This window comes from Apodemus sylvaticus, chromosome 15, assembly GCF_947179515.1.
Source record: "Apodemus sylvaticus chromosome 15, mApoSyl1.1, whole genome shotgun sequence".
NCBI classification, from domain to species: domain Eukaryota; kingdom Metazoa; phylum Chordata; class Mammalia; order Rodentia; family Muridae; genus Apodemus; species Apodemus sylvaticus.
Window position 1 is genome coordinate 74583842 of NC_067486.1, and position 17386 is coordinate 74601227.

At 44.4% G+C, this 17386-nt stretch overlaps 1 protein-coding gene across 1 annotated transcript in view; it reads left to right on the forward strand.

The window, feature by feature from the left end:
- Positions 1 to 8276: 8276 nt before the first annotated feature.
- Positions 8277 to 17386, forward strand: part of P3h2 (prolyl 3-hydroxylase 2) — a 158710-nt gene continuing 149600 nt past the window's right edge. The window contains exon 1 of the mRNA XM_052158432.1: positions 8277 to 9232. Coding sequence (XP_052014392.1) covers positions 8768 to 9232 — 465 coding nt within the window. The 5' untranslated portion in view covers positions 8277 to 8767. The remainder of the gene's footprint in view (positions 9233 to 17386) is intronic.

Below are 17386 nucleotides of genomic sequence, written 5' to 3' on the forward strand. Positions count from 1 at the left end.
CTATCTGAGATTTCAGGACATGCTCTAAGGAAACACTTTTTAATGATTTCAGGGAGAGCTGTGAAACTTGCTCAGGGATTAGCCTTTAACCTCATCACAGAGTCTGGTGTCAAGGAACAGTACTTTGGCTTATATCTCCAGGGATGTGATAATATTATTGTTTTTGAATGAATGGCCTGAGAGGTTGCAGAAAATGGGAAGAGACTCAAGAGTCAAGTTCCATTCATTCCTATACTGCCCAGGGTAGGAGAGGACAAGAAAGAGCTGGCTTGTCCAACATAGCCAAACTAATTAACTCCTGGCAGAAGCAGCAAAGCTAAAGTATTTTTGCCAGAGTAGTCGTATATTTATATCTCTGTAAGATGTCAATTCTCTTCTAAAAATATGTGGTGTGTGTGTGTGTGTGTGTGTGTGTGTGTGTGTGTGTGTGTGATGTGCCTGCCTGTGATAGGTGCCTACTGGTACAGATATATATATATATATATATATATATATATATATATATATCTGCATGCTGAGGTCAGAGCACTTGATTGCTTTCCAGATCATCTATTGAGACAGTGTCTCTATCTTGAGCCTGAGATTGATGATTCTGCTAGTCTAGGTAGCTACTGCACTATCTCTGCTTCATAAGACTCTAGGTTAGAGTTGAATGGATCTGAGCACTGGATTTTATATAAGTGATTGGAAACTGGTTCTCACACTTGCATAACAAGTGTTTTTCTCCCCAGCCACCAAAGTTTGGTTTGGTTTGTTCTTACTCAAATATCGTTTGCTAGAATGTAGACACAGTCCTGAGACCCGAGCAGTACCTTTTCTCCCAGGAGGTTATGGGGAAGATAATTATACGTTTCTCTCTGAATAGGTTTCCATTTGAGTGAAATGCACTTGGCCGGGTTATGGCCCAGAAGCAATCTGAAAGTGTAGAAGGAACCCTTGGGAATATCTGGGAGAAGACATCACAGGCTGGTGCAAAATAGGTGGACCGGCAATCAGAATGTTAGACTTTCTTTTCTTGAGGAGCTAAAGCAAGTAGTAAAGTCAGAAATTATCATGGATGAGTGAGTCCCATACTGGTGAATGTAATGAGTTCTACCAAGTTTTTTGTTGGTTTTTTGAATGAATTCTTTCAAACCATTACATCAAGTAAAATATCAATTTTAATATGATACATTTGGTACTTCTGCTTTGAAAGTTTAATTTTGTTCCTAAGATTTTGTTGAATGGTTTATAATTTTGCTAAATAAATTCAATACCAATTTCTTTACTCAAAAGGAAAACAAATCTATTTTCTTTCTTCCCTTAGATTTTCTTCGTGTGTATGTGTGTGTGTGTGTGTGTGTGTGTGTGTGTGTTTGTGTGTGTGTGTGTGTGTGTGTGTGTAGGCTACTCTATCTCATTACTTTTTATGCTATTATTGATACTAAATGTTACTGAGGGTTAATCTTTGTAACAAAAAATCATATTTTGTTAAAATATAAAATTAAAATTTATGCTTTCTTAAAAGCAATTCTTCTAGATTTCCAGCAGACAAGGGTGTTCACTGATAAGATGTTGAGATTTCTAGGGGTGGAGAAGGTCTTCATGGGGCTTGGAAAGGAGCCATCCTGCAGTGAGTTGAGATAGGCCACTCAAATATCCAGCAACACATCACAAAACACAAAAGAACGAGGATCAAATGAAAGAAGCCAAGACGATAGGCCAAGTGCACCAGGGTTTCCTCATTTATGATTCAGATCTTGTCAAGCAAAGTCAAAAAGAATGAAACCAATCAGCAAAGCAGTCTAGGATGAGAGATGCAAGCGTCAGGCCCTAGAATTCATGGCTGCTAAGCAAGGAGAGCTTTGCTGCCCTTGGCTTTGTTTAATTCTCTTTAATCCCACCATAAGGTTTGGAGCCGTTCAGGAAATGGTTAGAAAAGTTACTAGACTTGATGCCCTGTTGTCAGGAGAGTTTCTTGCCTTAGATTTTGGTACAGAAAAGAGACTATCCTTGTTAATATGGGTTTAGGTATAGATTCAAGCATAATTCTGGAACTATTGTTTTAATATTCTATCTGCTCTAGCTAATTTCTACTGATGTGACAAAACACCGAGCAAAGCCAATTTAGGGAGGGTTTCATTTGGTTTACTCTTCCACTTCACCAGACATCAGTGAGAGATATCAGGGCAGGACTTTCATCTTTCCTCACACACATCAGTGAGAGACACCAGGGCCCGTGCTTTCATCTCTCCTCAGGGAGTAACTGAGGCAGACACTATGGAGGAACACTGCTTATTGGCTTGCTTCCTCTGGCTTGCTTGAAACCCTTCTAGTATTGCCTAGCTCCATCTGCCTAGTGATGATGCCACGCACAGTGTTTCAGCTCTTCCACATTAGTCAGAGAAAGTGCCCAGTAGACCACTGCTAGAGGAAATCTCTAGACCTGAAGTACATTTTCTCAAGAGATTCCAGTTGACAAAAACTAACCAGTATACTACCTCTTCATTTGTACAATTGTATAATTGAACTCTTAACTTCTGTCTATCCACCAACATCATGAATTAAATAACATTGCCAGGCATTGGTGGAGCACACCTTTAATCCCAGCACTTGGGGATCAGGGACAAGTGGACCTCTTGTGAGTCTGAGACCAGCCTGGTACACAGAGAGAGTTCCAGAACAGCCAGGGATACCCAGAAAAACTGTTTCAAAAAAGAAAATCAAATAATGTTACAGAGCATAGAGAGAATATCTTGTGCATTGTATGGATGCATCACCTGTCAATTAAAAAGACCTATGGCTTAGGCAGGAAAAAGAAGGTAGGACATCTGGGAGGATAAAGAATTCTGGGATAGAGTCAGGTGCAGGAAGACGTGATGAGGCAGATGTAGTGTACCTGGCAGAATGTAGGTTAAAATAGTTGGGCTATCTAAGTTATGATCTAGTCAGAGAAGAGCCTAGTTATATGGCCAAGGTATTTGTAAATGTACTTTGAGTCAGAATTATTTCTGAGAGCCTGGGCTAGGAGGAAGAACCAGGCATAACTTCTACAACAGAGTATATCAGTCTTAGATCCTTAATTAGTATTTGTTGGATCTGATCAAAGATGGGAATTTAATACAACAGGGGCACTTGATGCAAATTTTCTACAAGTCAAGAAGTGTGATTATTCCTACATGTCCCGTGTTTGGATTCCTGTCTAGAACTGCCAGAAATGCAAAAACCACTAAGCTATTTTTCTGGAAGTAGGTTCAAAACATCACACCTTTGAAGTCAACTTCTCCACACTTTTCCCACTGGGCTGAGGCCAGAAAGATAAGCACTTCAGTCTTGCTCTAGACAGACCGACGAAGGCAAGCATCATCTGGGAGCCCTGCCTGAAGTGGACAGGCCAGTGCCTGAGGGATGATTCTGACATGATCAGAAAAGCATGGTGGGCCACACTTAGGTTACACAGCAGCTGAAATGCAGGCCAGTGACAAAGATGTCACTATCAAGGTTATTTGTCTTTCCTCCCTTTCTCTTCCTCTATATCATCTTCCCTTTCCCTTCCCCACTTAAAGTCCCTCTCCTATATTTCCCATTTCCTTTTTCATAACCTCCTTTTCTAGAGCAGCCATACCCTGCCCTTTTTTATTTTCTTAACTTCTGTGCCTTCTCCAGGTTATATAGTCACAGTTAAGAGATTTGTACCAGTTTGATTTTTATCACGTTTTATGATGGAGCTACGGGGATCTTACAGTGGGTTCTTACAGTCAAGTTCTGGAGGGTACCCATGTATTCCCCCAAACATTATAGACCATTGTTGCTGATCTTGGTAATTCCCTCTCTTGGGAGGGAATTAACTAAACCAGAGACCATGGTGGGGCTGGGGATGGAGGAGCCATTGATGCTTACTGGCTTCCTCAGTTTGCTTTCTTACACAACCCAGAACCGCCAACACTGAGAAGGCATCCCCTACAGCGAGCTCAGCATTCTTACATCAATCATTAATTAATAAAATGCCTTGTAGACATGCCCACAGGCCAATCTAATGGAAGCAACTTCACAATTTAAGTTTTCTTCCCAGAAAACTGTAGCTTTGTAGCTTGTGACAAATTGGAAAAAAAAAAGTGCTTTACTCAAGGGACTCTTGAAAGTTAAGAGACAGTACTTGTGAGAAGACACAGCAGTCTATGTGATCGTCAGACTGCATTTCCATGGGACTCACACTTTCAGGCACTTATATGACCTTAGGAATAATTAGCATTATTTATTTATCCTCCTCCCTGTTGTGTTGTTTAACAAAATATTAGTCTCCCAAGGAAAGGAGTTATGTCGCGTCTCCATGACATAAGCAGGGGCGGAATGTGCTCACAATTTGTTTAGTTTGGAATTTTAAAGCTTCATCAAGAATGAAGGTAAGCACAGGGACTGAGCTACTAAAAAAAAAAAAAAATTGGAAAGAAAGTGAGAGTCTTGGAATGTGGTAGCCCTGTTTGATTTTAAATGTAGGTTAAATATTAATTTTTTCTAAAAAAAAAAATGTTCCCTTCCTTCCTCCTCTAGGAAGGTCTTTTTCTCTCACTCTGATGTTGACAGGCTGCGGACTAGCCTTTCATACTAACTTGGTTGGAAGAAGAAATAAAATTTCAGATGATCCTATTTGTGTAAGAAAAAAAAATCTTCCAAACAACTCCCTTGTCGCCAGCATCAACAGCAGCTGAACACGGGCTGAGTTGTTGCACAGTGAAAATTATTCCTTTCATTTCAAAGGAATCAGATGTTTGGGGCAAGCAAACGCCCTGGCTGTTTAAACACGATCAAAATAAACTAGTATCACATTTGCTTACGGAAAGCGTTGATTAAATCTCCGGCTGAGGTCTGAGTAGACTTTCTGTTCCTTCAGGTTTTATAAGGAGGGAAGTCAGCTCAAGAATCTTAGCTGATTTGGAGACTCCAAGAAGCATTTGAAGATCTTCTCTTTCCAGAATTCCTTTCGTCTGATGGAGCCCCGCAGCAAGTGCGCCTTAGCTGCTGACGACTTATAAACAGAAGTCAATGGAAATCTGAGCTTCTGTCAAGAACCAGTCCAAATATAATAAAAACAGAGATGATTGGATGTCTCTTCAAGGTTTTGGATGGGCTCTCTTGTGCTTTGGCTGTTCTTTGAATTCGTAAGGAACAGGGATAAAAAGTGCAGTTTCCAGTTCTCACTTGTTACCTATTTTGGCAGAAATGGCACTAGTTTCCAGGAGCTCTTGCCTCAAACCTTAGTCTCTTTCTCCCTCCCTCCTTCTCTCTCTCTGCTTCCCTCCCTTTCTCTTCCTCCCTTCCCCCTCGATCCCTCACTACCAGTTCCTTCCTTTTCCTTTTCTTTTCTCTTCTTAATTTATATTATTTCTTTCACCTTCAAAAAGAAGCAGTTAATAAAAACACTATTGCCCAGTGTTCTGTGACACTCAGTGTGCTTTCTATTCTTTGGTATGAGCAAGCAAACATTTTCTTCCCTCCATGTCTGTCCCTGTGCTGTGTGACCTGTGGGTCTCATTTTCCTCATTTGCATATGGGAATTGGACAAAGCTTTCCATGTCAAATTCCATACTGTCCCAGGCTTTCTGGAGTTCACTTCTATTCTTAAGGCTTGTTAACCATTTCTTGTGATAGACTTGTCCTGTAATTTACAAGACATTCAGTGACATCCTTTGCTTCTGCCCCCTAGACACCTATTGTATGTTTCCCACCCCATCCCCCTGGATTGACAATGAAAACAGTCTCCATTGTCAACTGTGCCTGAGTGGGCACAAACTCCCTGGCCGAGAACTCCTTGGTGGCTTTCAGACTTTACTTTGTACCCCCTATATCTGAGTGGGCCTGGCTTGATTCCATTTAGATGCTAGAGTCTTTGCAGGTTTTGCTGTTAATTTAGTTTTTGATAATAAGATTTTAAAAAAAAACTATTTATAAGGAATTAGAAAAAGGAGTGGGGAATCCTTCATTAAGAGCTTTAGCATTGGCATAGAAACTGTCAGAAAAGCAATTTGGGGTTCTACAACAGATCTAATAAACTAAGAACTATAAAATGGGCTCATTTTTTTTTTATCCAACTTTAAAAGACACCTCTCGAGCTTGTTGCAGCAAACAGATAGAAGTGCAAAGCCCTGCACTCCAGAAGCTCATGCCCATGAACATGCCCATACCACATGGAGCCCTACCTCACAGACGTACTCCTAGGTGGGAGGCATTTCAGACAGTGGTTTTCAACCTTGGTTTCAGAAAGCAAACAACTGGCAAGCTTCTGCAAGTCCCAATGTTTAGGTGGCTAACTTGGTCAGGGTTTCATTGCTATGAAGAGGCACCATGACCAAAGCAACTCTAACAAAGAACAGCATTTAATTTGGGGGCTGGCTTACAGTTTCAGAGGTTTGTCATTGCCATTTTGAAGGAAAGAAAACCAACATCCAGGAAGACATGATGCTGGAGAAGGCACTGGGAGTTCTGTATCTGGGTCAGAAGACCCAGGATACTCTGATTTCATACTAGGCAGAGCTCAGGCATTGGATACCGGCCTCCATGGTGACACACTCCCTCTGACACCTATTCTAACAAGACAACACCTTCTGGTAGTGCCACTCCCCATGGACCAAGCATTGAAACACAAGAACTTAACAGGGCCAAACCTATTCAGAACTACACTATACCAATCAGATCAGACTCCCTCAGAACTGGGACCAAATATAAATATTTATCAGGTCATTCCAATGTTTTGAAAAATCTGAAGGTTTATTTAAGTGAATTATCTACCGTATGTTGTATTGAAGTACAACATAAGTCTTTTAGACATGCTCTGACTGGGAGCCAGTAGGTTGTTTGTGAGCTATGGACTATAGGCTTTGGATTCTGTCCAGGGTCTTTTCTCCCAAGTTCTAGCTCTGTCCTGCCAGAAGATTTAGCAACTATTTTACCAGAGCACATTGAATTCCACTTAATATGTTCTGCATTCTTAGTTTGTATCAGACTCCTGTCTTCCGTGTTCATCTCCCGAATATCACTGTAAACTTTCAGAAGTACGGACACTAGTGTAATCACCTCTTCTTTCCCCTATCATGCATACACCAGGGGCAGGCACTTAAAGGTATTAATTTAGCGACACATATTCAGTGATATAGGAATGTCTATAATGTAGAACTGAGACATGCAAAAGCACCTTAACTTTTGATCTGTCTCCCAAACACCATTTTCTACTCCATGTGCTTCAAACCCTCTCCAAGTGGATCCATAGTTTTAGACTCTACCATCTTTATCTGAATATTTTAATCACCACCAGGAGAAAAAGCTCTATGCTAATTTCGGAGCATTGACTATTGAAGGCAAGCCCCACACCGGAACTTTGCAGTAAATGAAAATAGACAATTTTGGTGAAAAAAAATTAATATGTATGTGAATCTTTTCTTTCTTTTTTTTTTTTCCAGAGTTATTAGCCATAATTGTTCATGGCCAAAGGCGTGAGAAACTCAAGAAGAACAAGGGACAGGTTGTGACCCTGGCCACCTTTTTGCATAGTTCACACAAAAGTCTCCTTTGGGAAATTTGGGTCAGGGGGACAATGTATGTGGTTCTTTCCCAATGGTCATCTTTCTGGTGGCCCAGGACTAAAGCGAGATCCCCACAGACAGTTCCAGACAAACAGAATTCCTCTCAGGGAGTTGCAGGCTGGACTCCAGACTCTAGCACTTTTCTTTTTTCTTTTTCTGAGAGTGTGGAGCCAAGGGACAGAAAAGAGGGGAACACCTTGGCTAAGAGGGTATTTATGACCCAGCAGAAGGGGAGGGACAGGAAAGCCTCCAGCTAGTTCCTTGGACTCTGGCAGCTGTTCCTGTCTACGGTCCCGCTTCTAGATTGATGTTCATTGCTTAAGTCCCGGGGTACTGGGTTTGTTAAACTGACTCTTTGTTCAACTCTCACAATAGGGATTTATGCCTGAATATCACTGGACATGTAGTACATTTGGCTGCTTTGGAAGAGGTAAGTAATGGAGGCATCTGGAAAACTACCAGAGGCCGAACTTATGTACAGCTTCACTTTCTTCCCTCGGTCTGAACAGGAAACTCGGGTTATTTATCGTCCTTGCTCAGTCTTCGCATTCAATGCTGGAACACATACACACTCAGCCACTGGAGAAGGCAAGAGGGCGGAGACCCTGCCCTACAGGAGGGCGGGAAGCTTCTATTTTTATGGATCAGAGCTAGGTCCATCATTGCTGTATAAACTTGGGCAAACCACTTTCTCTTCAAACTTACTCAACTGGCCAAAGCCCCTCCCCTTCTCTAGCGCTTTTCAGGCAGACTGAAATGGCCCTTCATGTTGCATCTAAGGGTGAAAGACCGCAAGGAGCAAGTCCACATAGATTCCAGAAAACGACTGTGGGCCTCACTTTCCCACGTGCGGAAGATAAAGCAACACCATTGTTTTCTACCATCCACCAGGGACCCCACACGCAAAACTCGTCCTCCCGGGGTCGGCCTCTCACCACTGCGCTAGCTCTCAGACTGCTGGAGCGCAGCTCGCGGAGGCTCGGCGGCAGGAGGAGCGTGTGAGCTGGAGGCGTCCCTTTAAGAGCGGCCAGCCGGGCGAGCCTCCGCCTCCAGGACCGCAGCGCTGCCGGCGGTCACCTGGGGCTGTCGCACAGCAGGGTCCCGGCAGGACCAGCGCACTAAGCCCTCGGAGTCCGCGTGGGGGCTCGAACTTGAGGTGCGGCGGGCCAGGCAAAGAGCGCGGCGGTCCCCTTCCACGGGTCCGGCGGAGGATGCGGGAGAGCACGTGGGTGTCGCTGCTGTTGCTGCTGCTGCTCGCGCCGCAGCGGGGCAGCCCCCAGGACGGTCGCCAGTCCCCTGAGCCGGAGCCCGAGCGCGGCCCGCTGCAGCCCTTCGACCTACTATACGCCAGCGGCGTGGCTGCCTACTACAGCGGCGACTACGAGCGTGCGGTGCGGGACCTGGAAGCCGCCCTGCGCAGCTACCGGCGCCTGCGGGACATCCGCACGCGCTGCGCCCGCCACTGCGCGGCGCGCCGCCCGCTCGCGCCCCCAGGCGCCGGCCCCGGAGCCGAGCTGCCCTTCTTCCGCGCGGTGCTAGAGCGGGCGCGCTGCTCCCGCAGCTGCCAGAGCCAGCGCCTGGGAGGCCCCGCGTCCCGCCATAGCGTCAGCGAGGACGTGCGCAGCGACTTCCAGCGCAGAGTGCCCTACAACTACCTGCAGAGGGCCTACATCAAGGTACTGAACGCGGCTGTGGCCATCGCTGGTGACTCTAGGGTTGGATTGGGAGCGGGGGAGGGGGGGGAGCGGTGGGCGGTTATTGCTCTGCACTCCATCCAGCCTTTCGCAGTGGTTCTGCTTTGAGTGCAAGTAGACGCCCAGAGACTAGATGGTAGTGGGTACATCAACTTTGCTCTCTGTCTCAGCATCGCCTTCACTCGCAAAAGTGGGCTGTGCCAATAAGATTGTAACAAAAGTGTCTTTCAATACTTCAGGTGGTAGTGGTCTACCTAGACTCTAGAGTAAATTCTTTGGCATAGCCCACTCCTGATCTTTTGGCTGCCCCTGCTACTCTGCAATCTGACCTTCTAAGTTTCAGAAACGGCCCTAAAAGGTCCTAAAAGTTATTTCTCTTCAACTATAGAAGAGCAGTGGGAAAAGGTGTGGAGGAAGAATGCTTGAGGCTGTGTGGGCAATCTACTGAAAGTGCGGATTTCTCTGGTACTGGTTCAGATTCCCGGGGTTCCCACCATTTAGAGCTACTTCACCTCAGAGGCCCAGTGCTCTCTGCTTTTATTTCCGTCTATGTAACTTCCCCGAAGTTGCGGTCAGGACGTATACAATCAAAACTGGCATTTTCCAGAGGCCCAGTTTAAAAGACCTAACTAGATGCATAGCAGACAAAAAAATGTAGAATGAATTCCCCAGCTCTCTGTCCCCTTTCTACAAACTTATGTTTTTTTCGGGTCACACTTTCTTCCTACCTTCTGACTTTCTGAGTCAATATATCCAGGTCTTTCCCACAGCGGTGGGAGGAGTTAATAAGGTCACAACAGACCAGATCTCAGCGCTCCAGCATGCAGTGTGCATGGTGCTGAAGTTCAGGAGTTGACTCTCCGGGATTTGTGTGTTGTCTGTTCTCCTGTACTTTCCAATGGATTTGCTAAGACATGCATTACATATAATGCTGCTTTTTAAAAAGAAAAGGGCACAATTTTCCCGTTCTTCCAGAAATCAGTCAGTTCTGGGAGAGGGTCCATTGAGAGCCAAGAGCAAAGATATTCTAAGCTGGTTCCCAGAGGAGAATGTGGGTGATCCTGTCGTGTGGTCCCTATGTGTGGTCCTCTTGGGAGTCTGAGATGTGCGAAGAGATGTGGCCCTTTTGCTGATGGTTCTGTAGTGCATGGCAAATAGATTTTCTCTTCTCAGGAAGAACAGGGAAAGAGAGGAGGTGCATACTCATCCTGTGAAAAATAACTATTCAGTCAGCATGTGGATTGCTGTGATTCTGTAGGTATATATTTTCATGTAATACTAACATAAATTTCCCATACCCTTGCCCCTGGTCCCCAAGTAGAGGTCAAAGACAATGCACCCAGAAACTTAAGAGCCCTTTTCTAATGATGTTGATTCACATAATTGACAAATTCTGAAGAAGGAACTATTTTTACCCCTATAGGAATTTGCTCGTTACCACGCACAGATGCATTAGAATTCTTTTTTTCTCTGTCCTTCATGGAAACTCTAAAGGTAGCCTTGCCTTCTCAGGGACACACACACACACACACACACACACCAGTACCACCATCATATAGACTAAATCTATAAAGTCCATTCTTGGGCAATAAGAGATTTGGACTGTGGAATATTCACTAGCAGGGTGACCAGCTCTTGTGTATGTGCATATGGTCAGGGTGCCATGTTTAACTGAATTTATATAGTCTGAAAGCCACACTGAATTGCTCCTGACATCTGGGACCCAGTTTGCACTTAGAGGTCTATCCTAGTTCAGATAGGACTCAGTGGAGACAGGAGGCTTCTCAGGGTTAAGGAAGAACAGCCATTTTCAACTAGAGGATAAACACACTGCACTGGCTTTCAGGAGTAATGCCCTCCCACACCCTGGATAAGGTTACTCCTGAGGGTAACCGATCCCTGATGCTCATGAGTTGGACAGTAAGCAGAGGTGAGGATTGTAAACTCTGACACTTTGCATTGAACTTTCCTTTTTGAGAGATGGAGATTGGGATGCCCAGCAAGAGAGAAAGGTTTGCTCCTTGTCACCTGAGTGCTGTTAGTTCTGCATGCCAATAATGTGAGCCCAGGACCTGCCCAGATCAGGCTAGGTTCACAGTCTAATGAACTCCAGCCTGTGCTCTGGTCTCTGAAGTCAGATTTGGACAGCTCCAGGGGTGAGCCAGTCCTTGTTCCCTGAAGTCACAGGTACTCCTCTTTAGTGCTGTTGTATCCAATCTGTACAGAAACCTGGCATGTGGGAGAATTGAACAGTTATGTGCTGGTAATCCTACAGAGGCATATTTTGCATTTGTATGCAAAGGCAGGGTAAGACTCCACTCATCCAACTTAAAAATAATTCTCTCTCTCTCTCTCTCTCTCTTTCTCTCTCTCGTAAGATATAATTCATCAACCATAGCTTAAACCCTAAGATGTGACTTTAATGTGGCATGTGGCGTTCCTTGAAGAGTGCATAGCGGCTGGGCTGCCCTTTATTACTGCATGGAGCCTACATCGTTTGACCCAACACCTACAGCCTCTCTGTCCTTTCTCCTTTATAGGTCTGTCTCCCCATGTCTGACACTTTGGGTCTTGGCCTTGCTATTCTTCCTGGGGAGCTTGAAGGCCCTGGAATAGGAAAAGATCAGAGATTCAAGTCTGTTGTATCCTACGCCAGCTTTCTATTTTCCTGTCTGTGAAATGGGGGAAATACTGCCTGCTTAGTCTGAGTTCAGTTTCAGACAGACCAGAGCCTGACTCTACAGTGCAGATATTAAAGGATTCCCACTTTTTTGCACGTTGAACTCATCACTGCCCTAACACAGAGACTCCTGCTAAGCTCCCTGGGTCCTTCCATAGCTCCCAGCAGCTCTTTTGAATGCTCCTGGTAGAAAATGTTCCTCTTTTGTCTTTCTATTATAAAAGTTTATATGCCCTTGCTTCTGTGAGCTCCCTGGAATCAAGGACCACCAATTCTTTGTTTCATTTCTCAAAGAAAGGGTAGTCAGGCATGGACGCTTACCAGTTGGGTGGCGCTGTTACCTTTTGGGGCATGAGAACTTGAGTGAACATTAGCATTTATGTCAAAAGGTCTGCCTTGGGTCATCAGCAATCATATCTAATATCTTAAATAAGACTTCAAAGGTCAGGATCCATCCATTTGCAGCAAGGATACCAGCTCAGCTTTATGCATGAGAAATGAGAGACATTTCTGTGAAGGCCAATTACCACGTTTGCTGGGTGTCTGTTTCCTGGATGTCAGTTGGTGTGAAAAGCAACAAGACTGATGGATTTCTTACTATTTTGCACTTATAAGTTCTGGCTGCTGTTGAAGGCCCTTCCCGCTCTATCCACTTAGATAGTTGGTTTGATTTGTTTTCTCTCTCTTTTTTAAAATTTACCTTTTGTTTCTATCACTGGAAGCTGCTCACCACCCACTGTACCTTCTATGAGCATTTGTGGCATTTTAAACAAAAGCAAGGGAGATTAATCTTATCTTTGTCATGCCTGAATCTTCTGTCTAGAGATCTGGCCTGCTGCTATGCATTGAAATGCTAAATCCTGGGCCTGGTTGTCTCTGGGATGAGGGAATCCTTGCCTATGTCAAGTAATGGTACCTGACTGTGCTCCTTAATTTAAAACTATTGGTTGAATAAAGATGCTGGCAGCCTATAGCTGGGCAGAAGAGGGGTAAGTGAGGTATTGCCCCTGGGCTTGGGGTCAGAGAAACACTACTAGGAGAGAGGGAAGAAGGTAGAGAGGAGATGACACCATAGCATCTGCGAGTCATGTAAACATGGCCGTGAGGGCTGGCTGAATAGAACTTGAGAGTGGCTCAGGCAAAATATGGCAAGTCATATCTTGGGGTTATTGGCAGGGAAGTAGATGTATGTGTTGGGACATAGACGGTGGTGCATACCTGTCCAGCTATAGTGCTTTTGTCTGGGAACTTAATAACCAGAGACAGGGTAGAAACACTGAATTGAGATTAATTATTACAACACATCAGGAATTTTTCTTTATCTTTTTCTTCTACTCTTTGTTCCTAGTAGCTCAAAAAGGGAAAGCAACAAGTTAGAGCTGTTGTTTCTTTCTTCATTTATCTCTTCCTTAAAACAAGCTTGCTCTTGCCCATTTTATTCTTGAATTGGTGCTTTGTGAAATTTGGCCTTTGTTTTTCTTCCTAGGATTGAGTGGAGGTGGGGGTGGTGCATTAGGTTAGGCAACTCTGCCCCACCCTCAGACATCTTCAAATCCCTTTACCTTGGACCATAATCTATTTGTGGTTTACAGAGAAGAAGAAAAGTAAGCTCAAGGTATTTCTTCACTCCAGCTCTGGTTTATAGCTGCTTTCCTTTCTGGATTGATTGCCTTCAAAGGGAATTGAAAGCTAGATAAGGATACTTCCTGTGGCCCTTACTGGTTCAGAAGAAAACCTGGTCCTGACCGGACACCTCTTTTCGGGGATTTACAGAAACATGTGCATTTGTCCTTCAGTTATATCAGGAAGTGTGGTTTTATCTTCTTGCAATATTATTCTGAAATATTAGTTATCCTTCAGAAAGTGAGTCCCCCACCCCATCATAAAGCTTTTTCATTTTTTGTCCTTGGATCATCAAAACATGTCACCACCTCATCCTACGCTCTATTCCTTAGGAAGGAAACCTGTGAAATTTATTGTGTAGCCAGTGCTTGGCCCCACATAGTCATCCCGGCTGTTTCTGCTCTGCCTTGTGCAGCCGAAGACTGTCCAGCTCTTCACTAGCCCATTCCTGCAGCTGCTACGTGCCTCCAGCTCTGCCAATTCAATTAGATCCAAAGCGACTGACTGCTTACAAGTTTTCTTCCTTCTCAGCCTGGGGCATCAGGGATTCCTTTACAGGTTTTAATCAAGGGAAGTAATAAAACTGCCTTCCTCTTATTTATTTATTTTTAAACAGACTCCATCTCTGGGACTCAAATGGATTGTGTCAGATGATGTCAGTGATGAGAAAATGTCAGCGTGTCTTCTGGGTGGGATTGACGACGATGTTAGTTGTTAGTTATGAAAGGTGAACTCTGTCTTGTGAAAGGAAAAACGCTGATTTGGTTTGGCAGCAGTTCTTTTGTAATGTTAACAAAATGAGAAAAGTGTGAACCTTTTAGAACCTTCTTCTCAGGGCTGAGTGACTCCAGGCGAGCGAGCTTCTTCTAGCTAAATAACTGTGTTGGCACAGGAAAGTAGGAGAAGCCGTTTGATTCTAGAAATGCCATCCAGCAAAGACAGAGAAAATGTTTTGGCCTAGAGGATTCCCAAAGCCCGTGAAGAATTCTTTCCCCATCACTTAACAGACAATGTCACCAACCCTAGATTGGTTAAAAGCACGGAAGGTTGGGGTTTGCAATACAGGCATCCTACCCTCTAGCCCTGTGTTTTTTTTTTTTTTTTTGTTTGTTTGTTTGTTTGTTTTCACGTTCCATATAAAGGGCACAGTTGCTGTCCCAGGGCGTCCTGTGGAATCCATGGTGCTGTGAGCCTATTGCCTTCAGAGGCAGCGCAGACCAGCCTTCCTCCGCTCCCCCTCCCCCTTGCGTTTTTCATTCCCATGGTACAGACTTCATTCAGCCAACCGTCACAGCTGTCTGGTGGAAAATTTTGCATTTCTCATTAGGAACAATAATTCTTTTCCTTTTTTTCCCCCCATTCAACATTATTCCACGATTCTTTTTCTGTCTTTTATTTCATCCCTCCTTTCCTGCTGCCTGACTTCCTAACTAATTTCTACCAGGCCTGTCCATCTCTTGCCAAATGGACAAACAGGAGGCAGCTTTCCACGGAGTGTGTGAGTGTGTGTGTGTGTGTGTGTGTGTGTGAGAGAGAGAGAGAGAGAGAGAGAGAGAGAGAGAGAGAGAGAGAGAGACCTTTCTTCTGTGTTCAGTACTATAGACTATTGGAAGAAGAGGATGGGTTTGCTTGTACTTTGTTAAGGTGATTCTTGGGGGAAGAGGAAAAAATTAAACTAATCAAAGCAGGCAAGTAGGCAAGGTCAGGATATTCTGGTTCAACTAAAATCAAAAGCATAGTATCTCTTACTTAACAAGATTGACAGTTGTGGGCATCTCCTGGGAGCTTCGCCTTTACTTCCAGGTTTTTAACACAGACTGGAGAAGACTCTTCCCACAGTCTTCATGTCACACTCTCAGAACATAGTGCGCCAGCCAGCCTTTTTACAGAGGAGAAAATAAAGCCCACCAGAGGACCAAGTTGCTCAGGTTGAATTCAGTTAATTAGAAGAGCCAAGAATAGATTCGAAGGACCAAGATTCCAGTAAGATCCATGCCCACATAGGACCCCAATCTTCACATCCCATACATAAGGCTTAAGTGGAAAATGGCACATTTATAATACAAGGCCCACAGTGTAAGCTGCCAGCCATGATAGATATTAGAGGATTGGTTTACAGATCTCAAACCCCAGGGACAGTAATATTTTCCATGACCTTCACTCTCTCGACCCTGAGCTTTTATGATTTAAGCAGTTACACCAACTTGATTGTTCAGGGTCCCCCAGTCCTGAGATTCTGGGACAAAGGCTATCAAGGAACACTGGTGATACATTCCTGTATACAGTGAAGTCACATAAAAAGAGCTGTTCCTGAACTTTTGTCTTTGTGAAAGTTCACCAGAAAGAGAAAGTCATATCCAAGTGCCCAGAAGGAAGAACTGGTATAAGACTCTGGGAGCCTTAACTTACTGGAGAGACCCTCTGAGTGAACAGCATGGAGATGGGAATTGATTGCAAAAAGCAAGAGGATTTTTTACTCCAGCATGCTGGGGTCACCTTGCACATGGGGAGAAAAGGACCACTCACAGGGGCCTTTATAGAGTCCTCAGGGCAGCAGCATTAGGCACAATGTGATCAGCAGAACAGTGTTACCTTTAAACTAATTGGTTGTTAGGGAATGAGGTAGGTGGCCAATGGTCTCAGAATAACTCTGGGCCTCCCCTAGCCGCAGGGATCTCCCTGTGCTTTGAGGAATGTAATTTAGCCTCTCCCTTTCTGGGAGGGGCAAGTGTTCCATGACCTTTCCAAAGTTCCTGAGCTAACTCTTTCATTTTCCCCTTTTCTTTGTGCACTCTTCAATCCTGAAGTAATTGTTGGGATTCTGACAGCTCATACTTCTGGTCTTCTGTATCTTAGTTCTTTGTATCTCTGCTTTAAAATCACTAGCTGTTCTGTACCTATGTGTTTAACAATAGTGACCAAGCGGTTCAAAATGTAGGGGCCAAAGGTCAACAATAGCAGGAGAACAATTAAGGTTCCTAACAGGATGGATGTGTAGGTGGTTAAACAAGGGAAGGAATTAAATCAAGACTTGAATCAGCCCTGACTTTGTTCTCTCTCTTCTGTTTAGCTAGCCCTTTCCTCACCTTGGCCATTGACTCTTTAACAACCCTGGAATGGTCTATATAAAATCAACACCACTCAGCTAAGTTAGTACATAGCCCTCCTATTCTGCAGTACTACTTCTGATAGCAAAGTCAGTGATTCTTGAAAGTGACAGAGGAAAGTTTCTATTCTCTCAGCATCTAAATCAATGGCTGTCCTCAGACTGTCATAATCTTCCCCTTGTAAGACCAGAGTGGAAGTCCTGGTGGCTGGCCCGGGAATCCCCAACCCCAACAGAAGGGAGACAGTGAGTGTTGTAGCAGGTTTGATGCATGGGCACATAGGATGGGTGAAGGAACCAGAATCCAAGGGTACCATCATGCAGTCATGATCAAGGTTGAATGATCTTGAGGTTGAGCAGATTGTCTATCTTCTGTACTGTCCAGTGGGGGTCTCTGGAGAGTGTGGGACATCTGCAGGTTTCACATGGGAAGCATACGCCCAGGCCAAAGGCCAAAATACCGTCCACCTTGAGGCCTGTGGGAGTGGCTAGCAATGCCAGGAAGGGTCCCATCCATCAGGGTTCCAGTGACTGTTCCCTGAAGCCTCCTTACATAAATCCAGTCGCCAGTATGGAAGTGATAAGGAGTCTCTGGCATCCCTGGAGCATTTAAGGCAGACAGTTTGGGCTAAATCTCATGTTGTGGGATACCTCCTAGGAGATCCCAGTGGACACGAAAGGAGTTGGGGTACAAAGAGGATCTCAAAAGGGGTCAAGTTAAAAGGAC